Raw genomic sequence first — 17,806 nt, 5'->3', positions numbered from 1 at the left:
AAGGGCAAAAAAACATCGCTCTAGTGTCAGACTTACATTAAACACGTGGAACATGAATTGTGACCAATGGAAAGCTAACACGTCCTTACGCCCCTATTGTGGCTGTGATCAGCTGTGATTGGCGCTCCTATATCATCGTGCCGGCATCGCTTTTTCACTCAAATTTTCTTTGTGTCAATTATTTCCAAGAGACGATCATGATGGATTATGCTATGCGTCTGCTCCTTTCAAGCTTCACAATACTTTCACTTTATATAAGTTGCATTCAAGGTATTCTTCATATTTTTCTTACAAGACTAATTATCAATAAATATATATACTTATGGGTTATGTTATTATTATCATGCTTTACGTGTTATGTATATTGTATTTCAATATATTACCAACGATTTGTTTTGTGATGCGTTTTTATACATGTGATATAGTTGATCATGTTATAATTAATACTGTAAATATGTTTAATTACACATAAATATTTTTTATATCCATAATTGAATATATAAATATCTGACATAATAAAATGTGAAATGTTAATTTATGTGTGTAATTTTTATTTAAATATACTAATTTTATTAAAATATTTTGCAGCTAAAGGAACACAACATGTAACTTGCGGCTCTGTACTGAAACTAATGAATGTAAATTATAATGTGAGGCTACATTCCCACGAAGTCAAATATGGAACTGGAAGTGGACAGCAATCAGTAACAGGTACAAATATCAAAGAAGATGGTGATTCCTACTGGCTTATTAAAGCAGAATCAGGAAAACATTGCATACGAGGGTGAGCCATATAACTTATAATCATACAACTTTTCGCCAAATATATATGATATATTTGTATATGAGCAAAGTTGTGGATATTTTTTTTATAGGAAACCAATCAAATGTGAAGATGTTATTAGATTGGAACACACTACAACAAAAAAAAATCTTCACTCACATCTCGTTAGTTCACCCTTGAGTGGAAAGCAGGAAGTATCGGCATATGGAGATCACAGAGGAGAGGGTGATACTGGTGACAACTGGATGTTAATATGCGATAATGATCTCTGGGAGAGAGATGATGCTATTAAGTTAAAGCATGTTGATACTAAGACGTAAGTATATACAATCCTCTATGAATTTAAATATAAACAAAAGAAAATATCACAAATCTGCAGGATACTTATGTATATTATATATATATATATATATATATGCTTTTTTATAATGAAAATAAATAGCATATAGCTTTAATCTTTTAAATGTTATATCTTTAGATATTTAGCTGTCAGTGGCAAAACTTATGGTGCTCCGATAAATGGTCAGATGGAAGTAATATGCGAATATTCTTCAAATAGTCCTCACACACAATGGACAACAGTGGAGGGAATGTTTGTTCATCCCAATGACTTCAATGCACAACATCATCGACATACGGAATTATAAAGGCAACTTCTATACTTTTTTAGCATTATCTACAAGCAAATGCATAAATGAATTAGAGGAAAATGCATTACATTATTCTATTGATAAAATCATTCAATTATTTCATATTGATATTTTCTTATGGGGCTAGTTGAATCCATCATAAAGTTACACTTACAAGAATTTCATAAAATTATAATTTATTTAAAAAAAAAAGAAAACAGAGTTTTTAAATAATTAGTTATTTAAAATTCGCGAAATAATATAAGAATTATATTGGATTCAAGTTAAAAAAATATTTCTAGCCTATACATTTTTATTATTGTAGCAATTGTATCAATTTTGTCATTTTGTGAAACAATGTCATATATGTCTTAATAGGGATTAGATTACACGTATTTCATATCAGGATTTAATACAAATAATACTTTTTTTTTTTTAAACCTTCCGTAAATCGCGTAAGAAGCGCTTGTAAACATTGTGTTCTACTACATGTATGAATGCATGTGTTGTACATATTATTATTATTATTATATTTATTACAATACAAGTATATAATACACATAAAAAATATATGTTGGACTTAATCTCGATCCATTGTTCATCTGACTAGTTTCATACTTCCTTTAGTTCATATTTGCTATTAATATCTCTTGTGCCTATGAGACCATTATATGGAAAGATAATATTTGATAGACCGTAGCTTCCAAAGATTTCCTTTAAATTCTGTTTTCCTGTTACGTTCACGTAACATTGTTTGCCGGTCAAACAACTGTGCAGTTTCCAAATACCAAGCACCAGACAAATACACAAAATCGACATCAGCATGTCGAATATCGTGACTAGAAGTATACTCGAACTATCTCTGGAGTGCAATAGTCTTGCCAGAGCGATAGGGAAGCAAAAGTTCAGAAATATATTAAAGTAATCTGCGTCGGTTTTCACTATGTGATTAATATTCTCATACATGTACGGTCCTAGCACGCATAAAGAGTACAGACATGTCAGCGAAGTATAAAAGCAAAATAATATGAAGTTGCCCATATTCTGGCGCAGTACACAAGCACCTAAAAAGAAGCAGTGATGATCCTTGAAGTGAAAACATTTTTGGCAGAAAGTGCAATGCTGTGTCGGCTTGCACATGTAACTCTGACATCTCTCACAATGCCAAAATCTGTAGGTCGTGTTGTATGCTGGTGGCTGCTGTATATTAGCCAGTGGTTGCTCAAACTTGCGCTGTTGAGCGATCACACTGTACAAGTTATCTTGTATTTCTTTAACTTTCATTGGATTTGATTTGTAACTGATGCTATATATCGAGTACCAATTCATGTACACTTGTATACAGAGAAAGACAAAAATTGGAGAGATCTTTTGATTGATGTAAATAGTAATCACAATGACAAATATAGTGGATATTAATGTCACTAACGGACATAGTTTTTTAACAATCTTTATACAAATTTTTATATACTGGATCTGAGACATGCCTCACAATAAATATATAAATCTCTATATTTACAATATATGTACGTAATATAATACGTCAATCTAATTTTCACATATACATGTGATATATAAAACCAATTTGCTTGTTATACATGAGTTTATCTATTTTATAAAAAAAATTGCTATTAAAATATATATATAATTTTGTGTATATGTGTGTGTGTAAAGATAATAATTTATCAGATAGATATTCTCTTGATGATATGCACTATTCTTATCCTGATTTATTTTATGCTGAAAGAAAATGTTTCTCTTTAATACAAAAATAAATTATTATGCATTTCAATATTAAATCACTTTTCAACATTAAATTATCAATAAATGTGTATGTTATTGACCTTTAACTTTAAACCTAGAACTAGTTTATGTTAATTTACTGACCTTGATTATAACCTCAACGATAGAAGTTTTTACCAGTTTTAGACATTTTTACTCTAATTCTCGTTTTTACTAATTCTATTCAACTTGATGAGTCAAAGCTTTTTCGAAATAGGCATAATGATCTATTATGTATCAGTTGATTGTCATAATATAATTTCCTTTAAATTACTATTGTACATATTCCTCCCATAGTAGTAACGCGTGTGTTTTTCGCTACTACTTAAGCGGGGAGCACACACTTTTACATAAACGCATAATCATAAGCATAAGGAATTTGATTGGTCAATTTGCTTATGCATAAGGAAATGGACTAATCAATATATATATATATTTACTATTTGTACATATATAATATATTATCATTGATTATTGATAAAAGATTAAAGATGTTTATCCTTAATCAATATTATCAAATATTTAATATTTTTTCTATATTGTTTTTAAAATATCGAATAAAAAATTATGAATAAAATATCGAGTAGATATTTTTAAAATATATATATTTTGATGAATATTTTAAATTGTAAAAAAAGAAACAATGAATCTATATAATTATAAATATAGTAAAAATCTAGCATTAATGTAGTATATAAATATAGCAGCCTGAATTATTTTCCTGTATCCGACTTAATGTAATGTGGATATTCAGAAAGTACTCTGTCAAAAATAAAAATAATAAAAATAAGATTTTATAGAAAACATTCCGTGAGAAAAAAATTGAATACAAGATGGTTTGATGATCAAACAATTGCGTAACAATTATATGCTATTTATTCTCACTATAAAAAAACATTGGTATATACTTTACAATTACACTTATACATTACTATAAACAAGTTGTATTATAAAATGATAACAGATCTATATTATAAATATAAGATGAATCATAATTGAGAATTATGTAGAATTTACAATTATTTAATCATGTATGATAATATTAAGATGTAGGATAATATTGAAAACTATTCGGTCAAGTATCTGACAAACTTTTTCCTAAACAAATATTGAAATAATTAGGAGCATTATATAAAACATACAAATTTACATCAATATAATTAATAAAAGATTGACTTTTGAATTCGCTCATGATTGTTAATTGCCAGACGTTAATTTGAGATATAACACATTTTATTCCCTTTCTTTCTCTCTTTTTCTTTCATCTGATGCATAATTTTCTCTATCAATACAGACTTTTATACATATTATACATGTATGTAAAATTATAAATATGCATAATAATTAATACGCTGCGCTCTTTGTACATTTGTGTAAAAAAACAATGTTAAATAATCAAACGTATCACTCTTATACGGAAATATCTTTAAAACAGTCTTTTGCAATTATAAATACGAGATTATAATTGAAATTTACAAATATAACATGGAACAAACTGTTTAAAAAAGAAAAGAAGAGAAAGAACAAGACAACAATAATCGAAATCAAAAAGTACAATTAAATTATTATGCTATCTTATATTGCCATTCTTTGCAATACTTTAATTATATATATATATATATATATATATTTATTTAAATTAGTTTTCGAAAGTTTATCATTGTTAAAACTTGAGAAACTTGAGTTGTGCATATCTAAATCACGCGTACACATGTACTATTTTGTACTTTTCTTAAGAAATAAAGAAAAAAGAGAATAAGTACATGTGTATGTGTATACGACATGAAATATAAATACATTTGTAAATAGATTTCTGTAACGAAATAATTCATCCTTATAAATTGTGTAAAACTATATATTTTATATTATGATTTGCGAAAAATTTATCAAAATAGATTGTGTATATGTGATGATAATATAATTCTTCATAATATAATACTTATAATTTTTCAACAATGGAAATTGTAAAAAATATGTTTTTAGGATCCTTGTTCTTTCATGATATATTCTACAGCGCAATCATATGAAATGACGATGCGCATATATATGCTCAATTGCGGTGATCGTTATCATTGCTTTTAGCAAAGGATTTATTATGTATTTTATCTATAAATCCTGATTCTGTGTTATCACTCATAATTGCTAGAGACTAGTTTAACAATACTCCTGTATAAGAGTAATATATTTCACCGTAGTTCTCCAATGGGGGCATTTTGGGACCATAACTCATCTATAAATCTATATAAAGTATCGCTGACAGCTACCTGTAACAAATATGAAGAAAAGCATATTTGAATAATTTTTTGTAAATCTCAATGAATAGTTAAAACCCTATTTTATAATAATCAAAAAGAATTTAAAAATATTATAGATGCAAATATAATATATTGTTAGATTTGCTCGTTTCAAACAATTTTAAGCCTGATCGGTTTCAAGAAATATCCTGTATTTGATAATCTATCCTTAAAAAGTAGCTTAAAGAGTAGTTTCCAAAATATCAAATATTTATTCTTACCTTATATGGTGTTGGATTCAAGTTCCTTCTATGATCGTTACGCAACGTATTGAGAGATTCTTGTACTCTGTTGCGAATTTCTTGCAATGCTGGTAATGGTTGACATACTTTGCCGTCTTTCCAGTATATCTGTGTATATGCATGTTTTTATTTATTATAAGTAATTTATTTTAAGTCATAAATATTATCAATATATTACTTTATAACAATATATATATATATACATATATAAAGATGCTTATAAAATAATATTTTTGTTATGTATATCATATTGCTATTAATTAACAAAAACTACAAACACAAATATTAAACAATGTTAAAATACAATGGAGAAATGGTGCCTAATCAAATTTTTGTGATGAAAAATTTCAGAATTGCAAATTAATCAAAGAATGTCAACTAAACAGAGCAATATATAGTACTCTTTCTGATTTACATTTATACATCATGGCACATAATGCATATTACATAATACTATCTGAAAATCTATTATTTCAATCGGATTATACCTTATGCAAAGGTTCTACTCGGGATGGTGTAACGTTAGCCCTTTTCGTTTGTTGAAATGGATGCCTGCAAAGAACTTTCTGCATTACTTGCGGTGGCTCTTCCGTCGTTTTCTGCAAGAGGTCTATCAATGCGTAGCCGTCCGAGCCGTATAATCTATAGACATTCTTTCTTCCTGGTATCGTGACTTTCCCGACCTCTTGACTAAGCTTAATCCTCGGCTCGTCGTTGATTTCTACCATTTTATAAACGCAGCCCAACGCTGGTTGTCTCTGACACGTAACGAGATGTGTTCCGATTCCGAAACAATCGATTTTGTGATTCTAAGAAAATATTCATATTTTTATGTTACAATATTTATCTATTTTTAATACATTCGCGTTTCGCAAATCTCTACTCGCACCTTTACCTGCTCGTTTAAGCTTATTATAGTCTCCTCGTTGATGTCGTTTGACGCGCAAATCATTAGTTTCGCGAACCAAGGTATATCATACTTGACGGCAATTTTCTCAAAAATATCTCTCGCCACATTACTGAGATACGCTAAATCGCCGCTATCGATCCGGATCCCGATGGCTCTGTATCCCAAGTCGTTCAAAGCTAATGCTACAGCGCAGAAATTTAAAAGTCCACTCCTATTTATAAAATATGTATTTATGAAATGTCACTGTGATAGCCCTTGACATTATTATATATGTTGAAAACAAATCTAATCATAATACTTTTTGTATATTATAATATTGTAACATAATTACTTATTATGATTAAGCCTAAATTTAGTAGTACAATATATTATATAAAAGTACAATCTTGTTTTCTTTTGCTTGTTTAATTAAAATGTTAAAAGATTTGAAAAATTAAAAAGTGTATTCAAATGTGTATATTTAATTTATATAAGAAACATATAATTTAAATATTTTTATCTTTTTTAAACTTATGACAAATCTTTTTTTATATACATATATATCTTCTCCAAAACAAGCAAATTAAAAAAAAATTAATTTGTTTTTTCTTTTTTGTCATATTGTCTTGGGGGGGGGGGGTTTCCCCCCCCTACAATATCAGATTCACTTTCTTAAATTTAGTTTCAGATTAAAACAGGAAATATCGCATATAAAAGATTAAGCATAATAAAATAGCTAAGAGATTATTCAATTTGCACATTTACTATTAATTAGTGTAAATAAGACAATAGGTTTTAATCAATTATATTGCTATCAATGTTTCCAATGAAAAGAATTTATAGTTATTTATAAAAGAACTTAGTTTTGAACATTTTTTTGGCAAATGTACGCAAATATGGTTAATTGATATTATACATATTAGAAAAAAAGAGACTAAAGCAAAAATATTATAGTAAATTTAACGTTTGATTTAAAAACACTTGTTTTTTTTAAATATATTTCTTTTTATATAGTATCTTAGAACTAAAATTTCCTGAAATTGCATTTGTTCGAATAAAAGTCAAAATGTATATATCAGAATTTGTGTAACGAAATATCTCTATATATTAATTATTGAGAGAATAAAGGGCAGAATTGGGAGGGTCACTATATAAGTTCTCAAGTGTAACGATTAATAACTAAATTGTAATGAAAAATGAGATTCTTATCGTTTTATTTCTAACTGATATGTCATGAGAGTAACATAATATAATAATGTATACAGTTTGCAATTTGCCTATTTTACAAAATATTTTTTCTAATATCGTTCTCTAAGAGGAAAGTAAAAAATAGTAGAGAATGAAATTATCATATATTGTTTCAACTATTAAAAAATCAAAAAAAGTTTTAATAAAAAAAGAAAGGAAAAGGAGAAAAAAAGAAGAGTTATTGATTTATAAACAGATATAAAAATTACTTTCTCTGTATGTTGTTGAAAAAGAATTTAAATCTCTTTATAAAGTGTTATGTCAGAAAGAGTGTTAATTAGTGTTTTGGTATCACAAAAAAATAATATAGGCCCATAAAGCATAAAGTTGACGAGAACGAGAGAAAAAAAAATCTGCACTCTATAAAACAGGCAAACGGAGCAATATCGTACCTCACATAGAGCTCACCCAATTCGCCACATCTTAAAAAGCCATTCTTGTGAAGTTGCGTAGTTGATTCTGATATAAATGGGTTGTTTCTCACGCTGTTTTGAACATATGTATTGGACCCGTTAGTTAGAAGTTTATTCTTTACATTTAGGCTGGCCACTTGTGCCTGACCCTTGGCCGACGCCTCAATGCTATAAACATACTCCTATTAGGCTACCATGTGTGCGTACACATGTCTTGTTATATCAACTCGCGCTGACAAAACTAAGTTACATAGCCGCCAACAAAATCGAATTACGAGACACTATCTAATTAAACTTCTATCTAATTAAAATATAATTTACTTTAAGATATGCCAATTATCTTTTATTCATCTATATGGGAGATGACGTAAGATTGTGTAAAAGAGAGACTTTGTACAGTCATAATATATAGTTGAGCTTTGAAGCCATAATTACATATATTATCATATACATAGATAATATGTGTTATCTATGCAAAGAACCGTTTAAACTGTATATGTATGTGCATGAACTACCACATACATAAATATATAAGCTATATATATATACATATTAACAGCTTTTAGTATGTTTATATGATACATATGTAACGTTTTAACGCGCGTTATAATGTACATAAGATATTTTAAAAAACCAGTTTTGCCTTGAATAATCAACTTTAAATTTATAAAAGAATCCTTATAACATATCATATATACATGCATTTTTATGTATAATTTAAATACTTCATCTAATCAATAAATTTCAGGCATAACATATTATACACTAGTAATATTAAATTCGACAAAAATATAATGTGAAAATTATAATATCAGATTAGTATAAAATAGGAGTAAAAGAATCACATGTGTGTAATAATAATTACAAAAGCATAGTGAAATTATAAGAGATAATAAATATTAATGCAAAAATAAATCCAAATAGCAAAGTAGCTCATGCAAAAGATTAGAAAAGATTGCTATAAAGTTGATGCAAATTTTATATACATAAAAAGATATAATTAAAAAGCTAACAATAAATTTACAAATTTTAAACAAACATCGAATTTTCTATTTTAATAAAAAAATATAAACGTTATAAATAAAATGAGCAAGATGCATATATGTACCTTTTAACGTCGTATGTGTCCACGAGAGCGGTGAATCTTTCCGGGAAAGCGACGGCGTAACTGATCAATGCCGCTAATTCCCCACCAGATGCCTGTGAAGCTAAAGCTCCTAAATCATCGGCGATAGCCTCACGATGCTTGCAGGCGAGCTCCAGTAGATCTAGAACGTCGCCCGTTTGCTTGTGCGCCAATGTCTGTAAGAGAAATATAAGAAACCTAAGAAATTTGTTTTTAATAGAAAATTTTCTTTCAACTATATTTGCCGAGAAATTCCAAAAATTTGTTTTAACCAGTGATAAGATTTCTTGTCAAATATGCTTACTTTCCCGTGCAAATCATCGATGCTCGTAAAGGATGTTATGTATGCATGTGCATGTGTACCGCATACAGGTATATTGAACAATTTCCCAGCCAAAACGTTACTAGTACCATCGAATCCACCTGTAACACAGCAAATTATGTTAAATTTAATTTAAATTTCTTTATATTACATATCTATGCAAATATATGACCTACAAGCTTTATCTAGATCCATCATATATAACATGTGTGTGTATATATATATAAAAGTTATATATACACATTCAACTTGACCTCCTAAACTGTTACTCATCACCTAGGCAGTACAAACTGGCACTGAGTGGAACAATGTATTGATTTCACTTTTCACGAAGTTGTTAAGTATAGTGTACAAGTAGAGTAGTACCAGACACTTCCATCGCTCATTATATATTGCTGGCTATTAAGACTGCAACATTATATATATATATATATATATATATATATATACACACACACAGAGTGAATCACTAAAGATATTATAAGCTAATATTTCTGAAATTGAATGAGATACGGAATTCTTATTTTCCAGCGATTGTTTGGTATCGATGCGGGCATTCGATGCAAAAATGGAATTTCGCATATATAGTGTGTTGCAATTTTAATGGCCAGCAATATATATTATATTGATAAATACAGATATTCAAAATTTTGCATATCTAAGACTTAATATATAATATTGGATATGTGAACATTGTTTGTGTAAACTATAAGTAGAAAGAAATATTTACTTGTTCTATCAGTAATCAAATACTGAACATGTATTAGATACAATATATATGGTGCATAAGCTCCGACATTACATCATATGCTTCTTCAATGTAGATCATCGGAATGTTCCACAATTGTCAAGCATATGATGGTTATCAACATAAAAATGTTATATAATATAAAATTTCTTAATACACTTACTTTATCCTAATAAATTTATGACACAATAAATTGAATGCATTGGCATAGAATTTATTGAACTAAACTGATAGCCAAATTAATTATAATTATAAATGACCATATAACTAATACTAATTATAAATAGTCATTTCAATACAAAAACAATCACTTTTTGGAGTATTTAAAATGACTGTGCCGAATGAAAGCCTCTGTGATTTTGATCGCTTTGAAATATATTATACGTGTTAAGAAATTCTAAAACTGAATTATGAAAGAATTGCACTGAACACTTCGCACAATTGTTTCACGAAAAACATTAGCCGTATTTGGCAAAAATATTGAAAAGTTTGCAAAATGCTCAATTAATCTTAGAATTCGTTAAACTACAAGATATTTCAAAATGATTAACATTCTAACAAACCATTTTAAATGTTCCAAAAAGTGATTTTGCATAGCTCTAAAGTAAGTATGGACAAGATATTTACCAACATAGCTGTATTTAGATGCACTTAATCCTCCATCGGGTCCTTGCGCTCTTCGAAGACCAAATTCCAGTAACGTTATATTTTTCCCGGCTACCATCCGATACCTCGCCGCATTAGTCGCCATTAAACTCGCATAATTCACCAACGTTAATAGAGTTGTTTCCAAAAGCTGTACCATTATTAATGGTCCTTCCACTCTTATTAATGGAACTCTACAAAAATTTTAATCATGTAAGATGTGAAAATTTAAATCGATTCAACCAATTTATATATATATATATATAAAATTTATTAAAAATATCGTTTAACTTATTATTTTTACAAATTAAATTACTAAATTAAAAACTAATTGTATCTTTGTAATACTCTGAGATGTCCAAAATTTTTATGAATAGCATAGATAAGATCTTTTAAACTCACCTTGGAAATACAACAGAGCCTTCATCTATAGCATATATTGTGACATCTTTTGCAGTAAGACTTTGTAAATAGTAGAAGAATCTTTGGTCTACTGTAGCAGGCATAGTTGATTTCAGGTACTTGATATCTGTAATATAAAATTATCTGATATAATTCATAGAAGAATTATATACATAATAAGTAACATATGTGTGAATACATACCACTGCAGGAATAATGAAACTTATTCAAGAATTTCATGCATTCCTCAAGACCGGCAAAGATCGTGAATTCGCCCTGGAAAGGATTTTTGCGAAAGAACAAATCAAATACAGCATAGTCATTCATTTTGCCACTCTTCCAATAGGCGTATGCCATGGTAATTTGATACAAATCTGAAAGTAAATTCCTCTTATTTTCTCCTCATCATTTCTCCTTCAAATTATATAAAAACGACTTTAGACATTTCACAGTTCTTAGTACTAAATTCGCAAGAACAATACAAAATGTAATTTATCATTAAAAATAAAATGTCATATGGGAAACAATTATTTGAGCTAAACGATTTAAATTACATTTAATTTACATATTCACAATATGATTTACATATTAAATATCAATTGTGTAATGTATGCATCGTGTTTTTAGTGGCGGAAAAAGATTGCACTATCATCTCGTGTTGAAAATTACATGTGCAGTGCATATCGCAGGAGATACATATATATTACATCTCTAAAGGAGGTTTAAGCGTTCTTATGTCGCATGTTAAGTACTACAGTCTTGTATATTGATAAATGGATCTTCTCTGTAAGATATGCCAATTTTTTTCTTACAAGAGAGAGAGAGAGAGGGGGGGGGGGGAGGAGATTGCTCTTACATCACACATTCGAGCAAGGATGTATGTACGTTAAGTGCACTTTCCGGTCGCCGTCATAAATAATAATTTAATCTAATTTCGCGTACAAAAATCCATCGCGAACGCCGTGTTCTCGGCTCTCTCGACTCATATAATTCATATTGCCGACAATGTTGACATTTCTTTTCACATTTTGACCAGCCTCGCGTATTAACCTCAAGTCCATCGGAGAAAACATGTTTACGATTTTAAAACACGCGAGATGAGTTATGAAAATTGATTCCCTTGCGCACACGTGAATCGAACATCATGCGTGCTCCCATCCATAATAAGGATCTTTTTCTTTTCCCTTTTTCGAGAAAATTAAAAAAAAAAAATGCGATTTCCCGCTACAAATCTGTACGATGATATTCTTATTTATTCTCATTTTTGAGAAATATTAAAAAAAAAATTAAATATCTTCAAATAAATTACTTCGATGGAATTTTCATTAATCCATTATAGTATTTAAGTGACTTTTTTCGCGAAAGTACCTTCAACTCAAGAAAATTGTCTATAATAGCACATTTATTATTAGAATTAGCTTTTATTGCCACAAATTATTTTATCAATTTTTTCCGTGAGATATGTTACGTTAACGGGAAGCAACGATGTTAGTTGAACCCATAGGACGGTCAACGAGACCATAAGCAGTGATGCCAGAAACGGGTCCCGCGGCTCACGGGTCAGCAATGGAAGGAATAACGCACACAAGCGCGTACCGCGTACATGTGCGTTCTGCGCAGCGCAGAGCGCACATGTACGCGGTACGCGCTTGTGTGCGTTATCCCTTCCATTGCTGACCCGTGAGCCGCGGGACCCGTTTCTGGCATCACTGACCATAAGCGATGCATCATGAACTATAAGGACGTACCTGTTAGCAACGGTTGGACGACGCCGTTCTGCCGCGGATTGCAACACGTACTACTGTCATCGTCCGTTGACATTTTGCGGGGCCGCTTCGCGTGCGTGTTTCGGTTTTGGTCCGGGGAAAAAAAAAAAAAAAAAAAAAAAACAGAGACAGCTCGCTCTCTCGAATCCTCTTTCCGTCGTCCCCCCCGTGGATTACCAGATTCGGTTGTCCTCGCTTGAGTTTTCTGCATCGAGAATGAAATTGGTATACATATTTATATGTCGCGCGCATCGCATATAACCTCTAAGATTCGTCTACACGAATAAAAGATAACACGTTTATCGAAAAATATTATAGTTTCCAATATCTTCCCCCGAAAATTTTTATTAAACGTCATCGTGAAATTTTTCTTCTCTCATGAGGCGAGATGAAAATTTCCTTCACGGAATCTAGGTCAACTATATGCATTCGCGCGAGAGTTTGGCGAGGGGAGAGGGAAGAAAAAAAAAAAACTTGCATGCATCTAATAATCGGAATAATACTCGGACAAACCTCGCTAACCCGAGCCTACGAAGATCGCACCGTCACTTCCGACGATGCCGACGCGATAGCAACTAAGCAACTGGCACGCTTCGGCGCGAGCCGCGATGTAATATATACAGACGCGCGGGAATCGATAGGGAACGTTTGAAGGACGTTTGACCGGTTTGACGGCGGTTCGGACAGCCTATCAGACGGCTGATCCCGCCAATCGCCGAGTCGCCATCGTCAGAAATCACTAGACGCACACACTCGAAATCGGAGCGCACGCTCAGACCTCTTTATCTATCTTCCCGCGCATGAGCGCATAGTCAATGGCGCGATTAGATACGAAGGTCATGTGATTCACATATTCGAATCGTTTGCATTTCAATCCTTTTATTCGAAGAAGAAAAAGAAAAGACAAATTTTGACAAATTATGTTTAGGCTTAGATTTTTTTTATTCTCCTCCCCCCCCCCTCTCTCTATCTATCTATCTATCTATCTATATCTCGTTTTTTTCAGCTTAATTTTTTTTTAAATATACATATATATATATATATATAATCTTTTAAAAAATTAAACTGAAAAAAAAAATCAAGAATGTATGACAAAAAAAACTAAAAATAAGCCTAAACTTATTTCGCGCGCACGCGCGTGTGTGCGAATCGTTTTTCGGAATTTCTTTATATAATAATAATAATAATAATAGTTTATTTCAGCTTCACGCCAAGAAAGGGACTTGGTTTACAATTTTTCCCACTCACATTCATCCATCCATATTTCCCTAGCCTTCCATGCTAAACCTATATATTGTCTGATACTAATGTAAATACTATTTACTAATTAACATATTTTTCATACAGCACCGAAAGATTGCAGAAACGTTGCATAGACCTTGCATTGAAACATTGTAATATTGCATGGAAATTGCGAAATGTTTCTACAATGTTACTGCAAGTCTGCGGCAACGTTGAGATGTCCGCCCTTAGAAATATTACGATGTAATATTACAGTAATGTTACAGTGCAATGTATTTGTAATATTGAAATGCGTTGCTACAAATATGCAGAACGCTTTAAATTTGATAGATAAACTTTGAAAATATATAAAGACATCCAAGGGAAATAAGAAAAGAAGATTGTGAATTTACGCAATTACGAGTTTTTTCTCTCTTGGATGTCTTTATATATTCTCGAAGTTTATTTATTAAAATCTGAAATATCGTGTATATTAAAAAATGATTATCAAATTTTTGATTTTATATAGGAATGGAAACTATTTAACAATTTCCTGTTATCTATTGTTAACATCGCTATTTTATAAATAATTTACAAGTTTAAGAAAATAGTAGTGATTAAATAATTTCATTCATAAAAGTTAAAATTTTACTTATATAGATATTAAACTCTATTTTACATCTTAAGTAGACAATTAACGAAGAATTTTAACTTTTTTGGATATTTATGTATCCGATTACTGAACAATCAGTTCAATATCTGAATTCCCTGTGTTGGGATTGTATCGGATAAATTAAACTGATAAAAATAGTTATATCTTTAATCTTATTAGCCGCTCTTTGCAAGCTTTATGCAATCATCGTGACTGAAACTTAAATGCGGGATAGATAATGCAACGCGCGCCGCGTAACGGTAAATAAACGAACTAGCGATGACCAAAAACTGTTTTTTGTAATGTTTTTGAAATGTTGCTGTAACATTCTCATAAAATATTACAATTATATGTTCCAATAATGTTCCAACAATATTACATTGCAACTTGCAAGATTGTAATATTATTGCAATTACATTGCAATGTTCTGTGCTGTATGGGTTAACATAAATCCAACATAAACATAAAGCGTATACCATCTTAATGATAATAATCGATACCATAGAACACAATAACGATAACATTATCAACTTTTTCTTGTGGCTATAGTTTCTGTTCCTTTATCCTATTTTACACAATAACTAAAACCTTGAGAGTATTATATTCCTTCATCTTTCAATAATTCTTACGATTAACTATATAAATTTATAACCTTTTAATTCAAAATTATTATCTCTTCCATTTCATTTTCCTCCTTTAATTTTCCATATACATATATACTGTATATATAAATTCCAAAGAGCGATATCATTTTTAATTCATGAGTGACGCTGCGTTTCTCAAGAGGAAATAGGCCATTCATGAAGAAAAAAGAATGCTTTAAAAATATACTCGATATATATTATAAAAAAAAATGATGAACGAGAGAGAGAGATTTATTCGGGTCTGCTGCACGCTTTACATCGGTTTTTACCTTATTTCATTCGAAGCTCGCATATGTAAATAATTGTTTATTTCATGTTCAGAAAATATACAACTGTATATTTATAAATATGATACTTCTTCATAGTTTCATGTTTTTTTGTTTCTTTTCTTTTATAAATATCTCTTTTGGAATACTTATTTATTAATCGCGTTCTTTCTCCTCTATTTATTTCCTATATTATTTATTCATTCTCTTTCTCTGACATTCACAGAAAGTTGTCAAAAAATTATTCTCACCACAGTTTTGTACATTTATTCAAATTTAATTTTATATGCAATAAAATATATTAGATTAGAAACATTTAAAACGATTGAACGACACGCGATAGTCATACGTATCATATCTTTACGTAACAACAAAGATAACACAATAGCAAAAAATATTTATATGCGAAACATTCCGTAAAGTTTTTCTTCATCAAATGTATAGATATTGATTACCCATCGTGAGAAATACAGATCGAAAAGACGTCTATATATTAGATATTTATTTTAATAAATAATTTATAAATCTATAATCTATTAATAAATTAAATTTATTATCTCTACCCATTATCTATTAAACTACATTTGAATATTTTATTATTATTGGAATATTAACATGAAAAACTTTACAAAAAATTTTGCATGTAAATATGTTTAATCAATCTCATTTTAAATGTATATTTAATAGATGCGTTTTTTCCAATTTCGGTATTTCTCACTGGGCAAGAGTATTTTAATTGCTTTATCATTCTTTTAATCGTGCATTATATTTCGCATTTTAGAGAAAAACGTTTTGAACAAAATGTATACGTTTTCACATTTTAAATTCTGAATTTTTTCCTAGGAAAAATATGGACAAAAGTTTAAATTTTCGATATTATATATTTTTATAATTAAAGTTTAATTAATCACTAAAATTTACTTTAAATTATCAGAATAAAGAATACAATTATGCGAATAAATATCGCGACGTTGTCGTCAAAGAAAGATTAATCGAAAATACAGAATGTTTTAAAAAATTATATGACGTACTAATAATTGTAATTAAAAATTAAATTTACATATATTTTAATTATCATCTAAATTCCGTGTACAATAAAAATATATATATACATCATATGCATATACAATATATATAATCGTTTATTCGCACGGCTTTTCCTAAATACGTACCGCGCGCTTCTTCAAAGATCGAATTCCGTTAATTCGAAAATCGCAGTAAGGAAAGTGTAATAATAGTATGCGCGTGTGTTTAATGATGCCAATTTGATAATAGTTCGATTAAACACGTGTATCGTTGGGGGCAACAGCGTTGTTGAACCGACCTTATTACGATCGACATCACACGCTCTACGGCAATATCTCGTCTCTGTCTTAAAGAGAATAAAAAAAACATTTCGAACTCGGTCAAAGTTCGTATATGCGAAAAAAAGAGAACGTAATGCGGAAAAAAGAGAAATCTCTCTTACGAAGTGGGACCTTCGTGGAAATTTCAAACTTGATATGTTTCAACGTTATCACGCTATTGACATACATATATATACAATATTTTTATTACATTGGAATTACGCTGGTTGTTCTTTTCCATTATTAACGAGTCTGTATTCTTCGCTATAAAATTATTCGAGACTATTCCTATTTATTTTAAAATCGGGACTACATATATAATTTCTATGGATCTCTTTTTTCGCAGAGTATGTTTATTTGATTTTTTCGCAAAGTTTCATTTCGATA

General features: G+C 29.8%; 3 protein-coding genes across 6 annotated transcripts; 1 reads left to right on the top strand and 2 right to left on the bottom strand.

Moving 5' to 3' along the window:
- Positions 1-44: 44 nt before the first annotated feature.
- On the top strand, positions 45-2,910 carry LOC138938272 (stromal cell-derived factor 2). The gene is made up of 4 exons (XM_070305127.1): positions 45-270; positions 589-784; positions 876-1,100; positions 1,263-2,910. The coding sequence occupies exons 1-4, from the start codon at positions 198-200 to the stop codon at positions 1,429-1,431; spliced, it is 663 nt and encodes a 220-aa protein (XP_070161228.1). The 5' UTR covers positions 45-197; the 3' UTR covers positions 1,432-2,910.
- LOC138938271 (palmitoyltransferase ZDHHC22-like) lies at positions 1,725-3,532 on the bottom strand. The gene is made up of 2 exons (XM_070305126.1): positions 3,301-3,532; positions 1,725-3,153 (listed from the first exon to the last, which is right to left on the bottom strand). The coding sequence occupies exon 2, from the start codon at positions 2,896-2,898 to the stop codon at positions 2,026-2,028; it is 873 nt and encodes a 290-aa protein (XP_070161227.1). The 5' UTR covers positions 2,899-3,153; positions 3,301-3,532; the 3' UTR covers positions 1,725-2,025.
- A 1,324-nt stretch (positions 3,533-4,856) lies between these two features.
- Positions 4,857-13,907, bottom strand: Naprt (nicotinate phosphoribosyltransferase). 4 transcript variants are annotated; one of them, XM_070304940.1, is made up of 12 exons: positions 13,804-13,907; positions 13,273-13,495; positions 11,728-11,898; positions 11,525-11,651; positions 11,105-11,316; positions 9,712-9,830; positions 9,390-9,583; positions 8,261-8,449; positions 6,621-6,852; positions 6,220-6,540; positions 5,711-5,839; positions 4,859-5,459 (listed from the first exon to the last, which is right to left on the bottom strand). In XM_070304940.1, the coding sequence occupies exons 2-12, from the start codon at positions 13,343-13,345 to the stop codon at positions 5,382-5,384; spliced, it is 1,845 nt and encodes a 614-aa protein (XP_070161041.1). In that variant the 5' UTR covers positions 13,346-13,495; positions 13,804-13,907; the 3' UTR covers positions 4,859-5,381. The 4 variants fall into 4 exon arrangements, with proteins under 4 accessions (XP_070161043.1, XP_070161041.1, XP_070161044.1 ...); XM_070304941.1 differs by having other exon boundaries at positions 4,861-5,459; positions 6,627-6,852; XM_070304942.1 differs by lacking the exon at positions 8,261-8,449 and having other exon boundaries at positions 4,857-5,459.
- Positions 13,908-17,806: the final 3,899 nt, after the last annotated feature.

The sequence above is a fragment of the Polyergus mexicanus genome, unplaced genomic scaffold (assembly GCF_030449975.1).
Source record: "Polyergus mexicanus isolate NDT 795.1 unplaced genomic scaffold, iyPolMexi1.0 SCAF_12, whole genome shotgun sequence".
NCBI lineage: Eukaryota > Metazoa > Arthropoda > Insecta > Hymenoptera > Formicidae > Polyergus > Polyergus mexicanus.
This window is presented reverse-complemented; position numbering and strand designations above follow the sequence as displayed.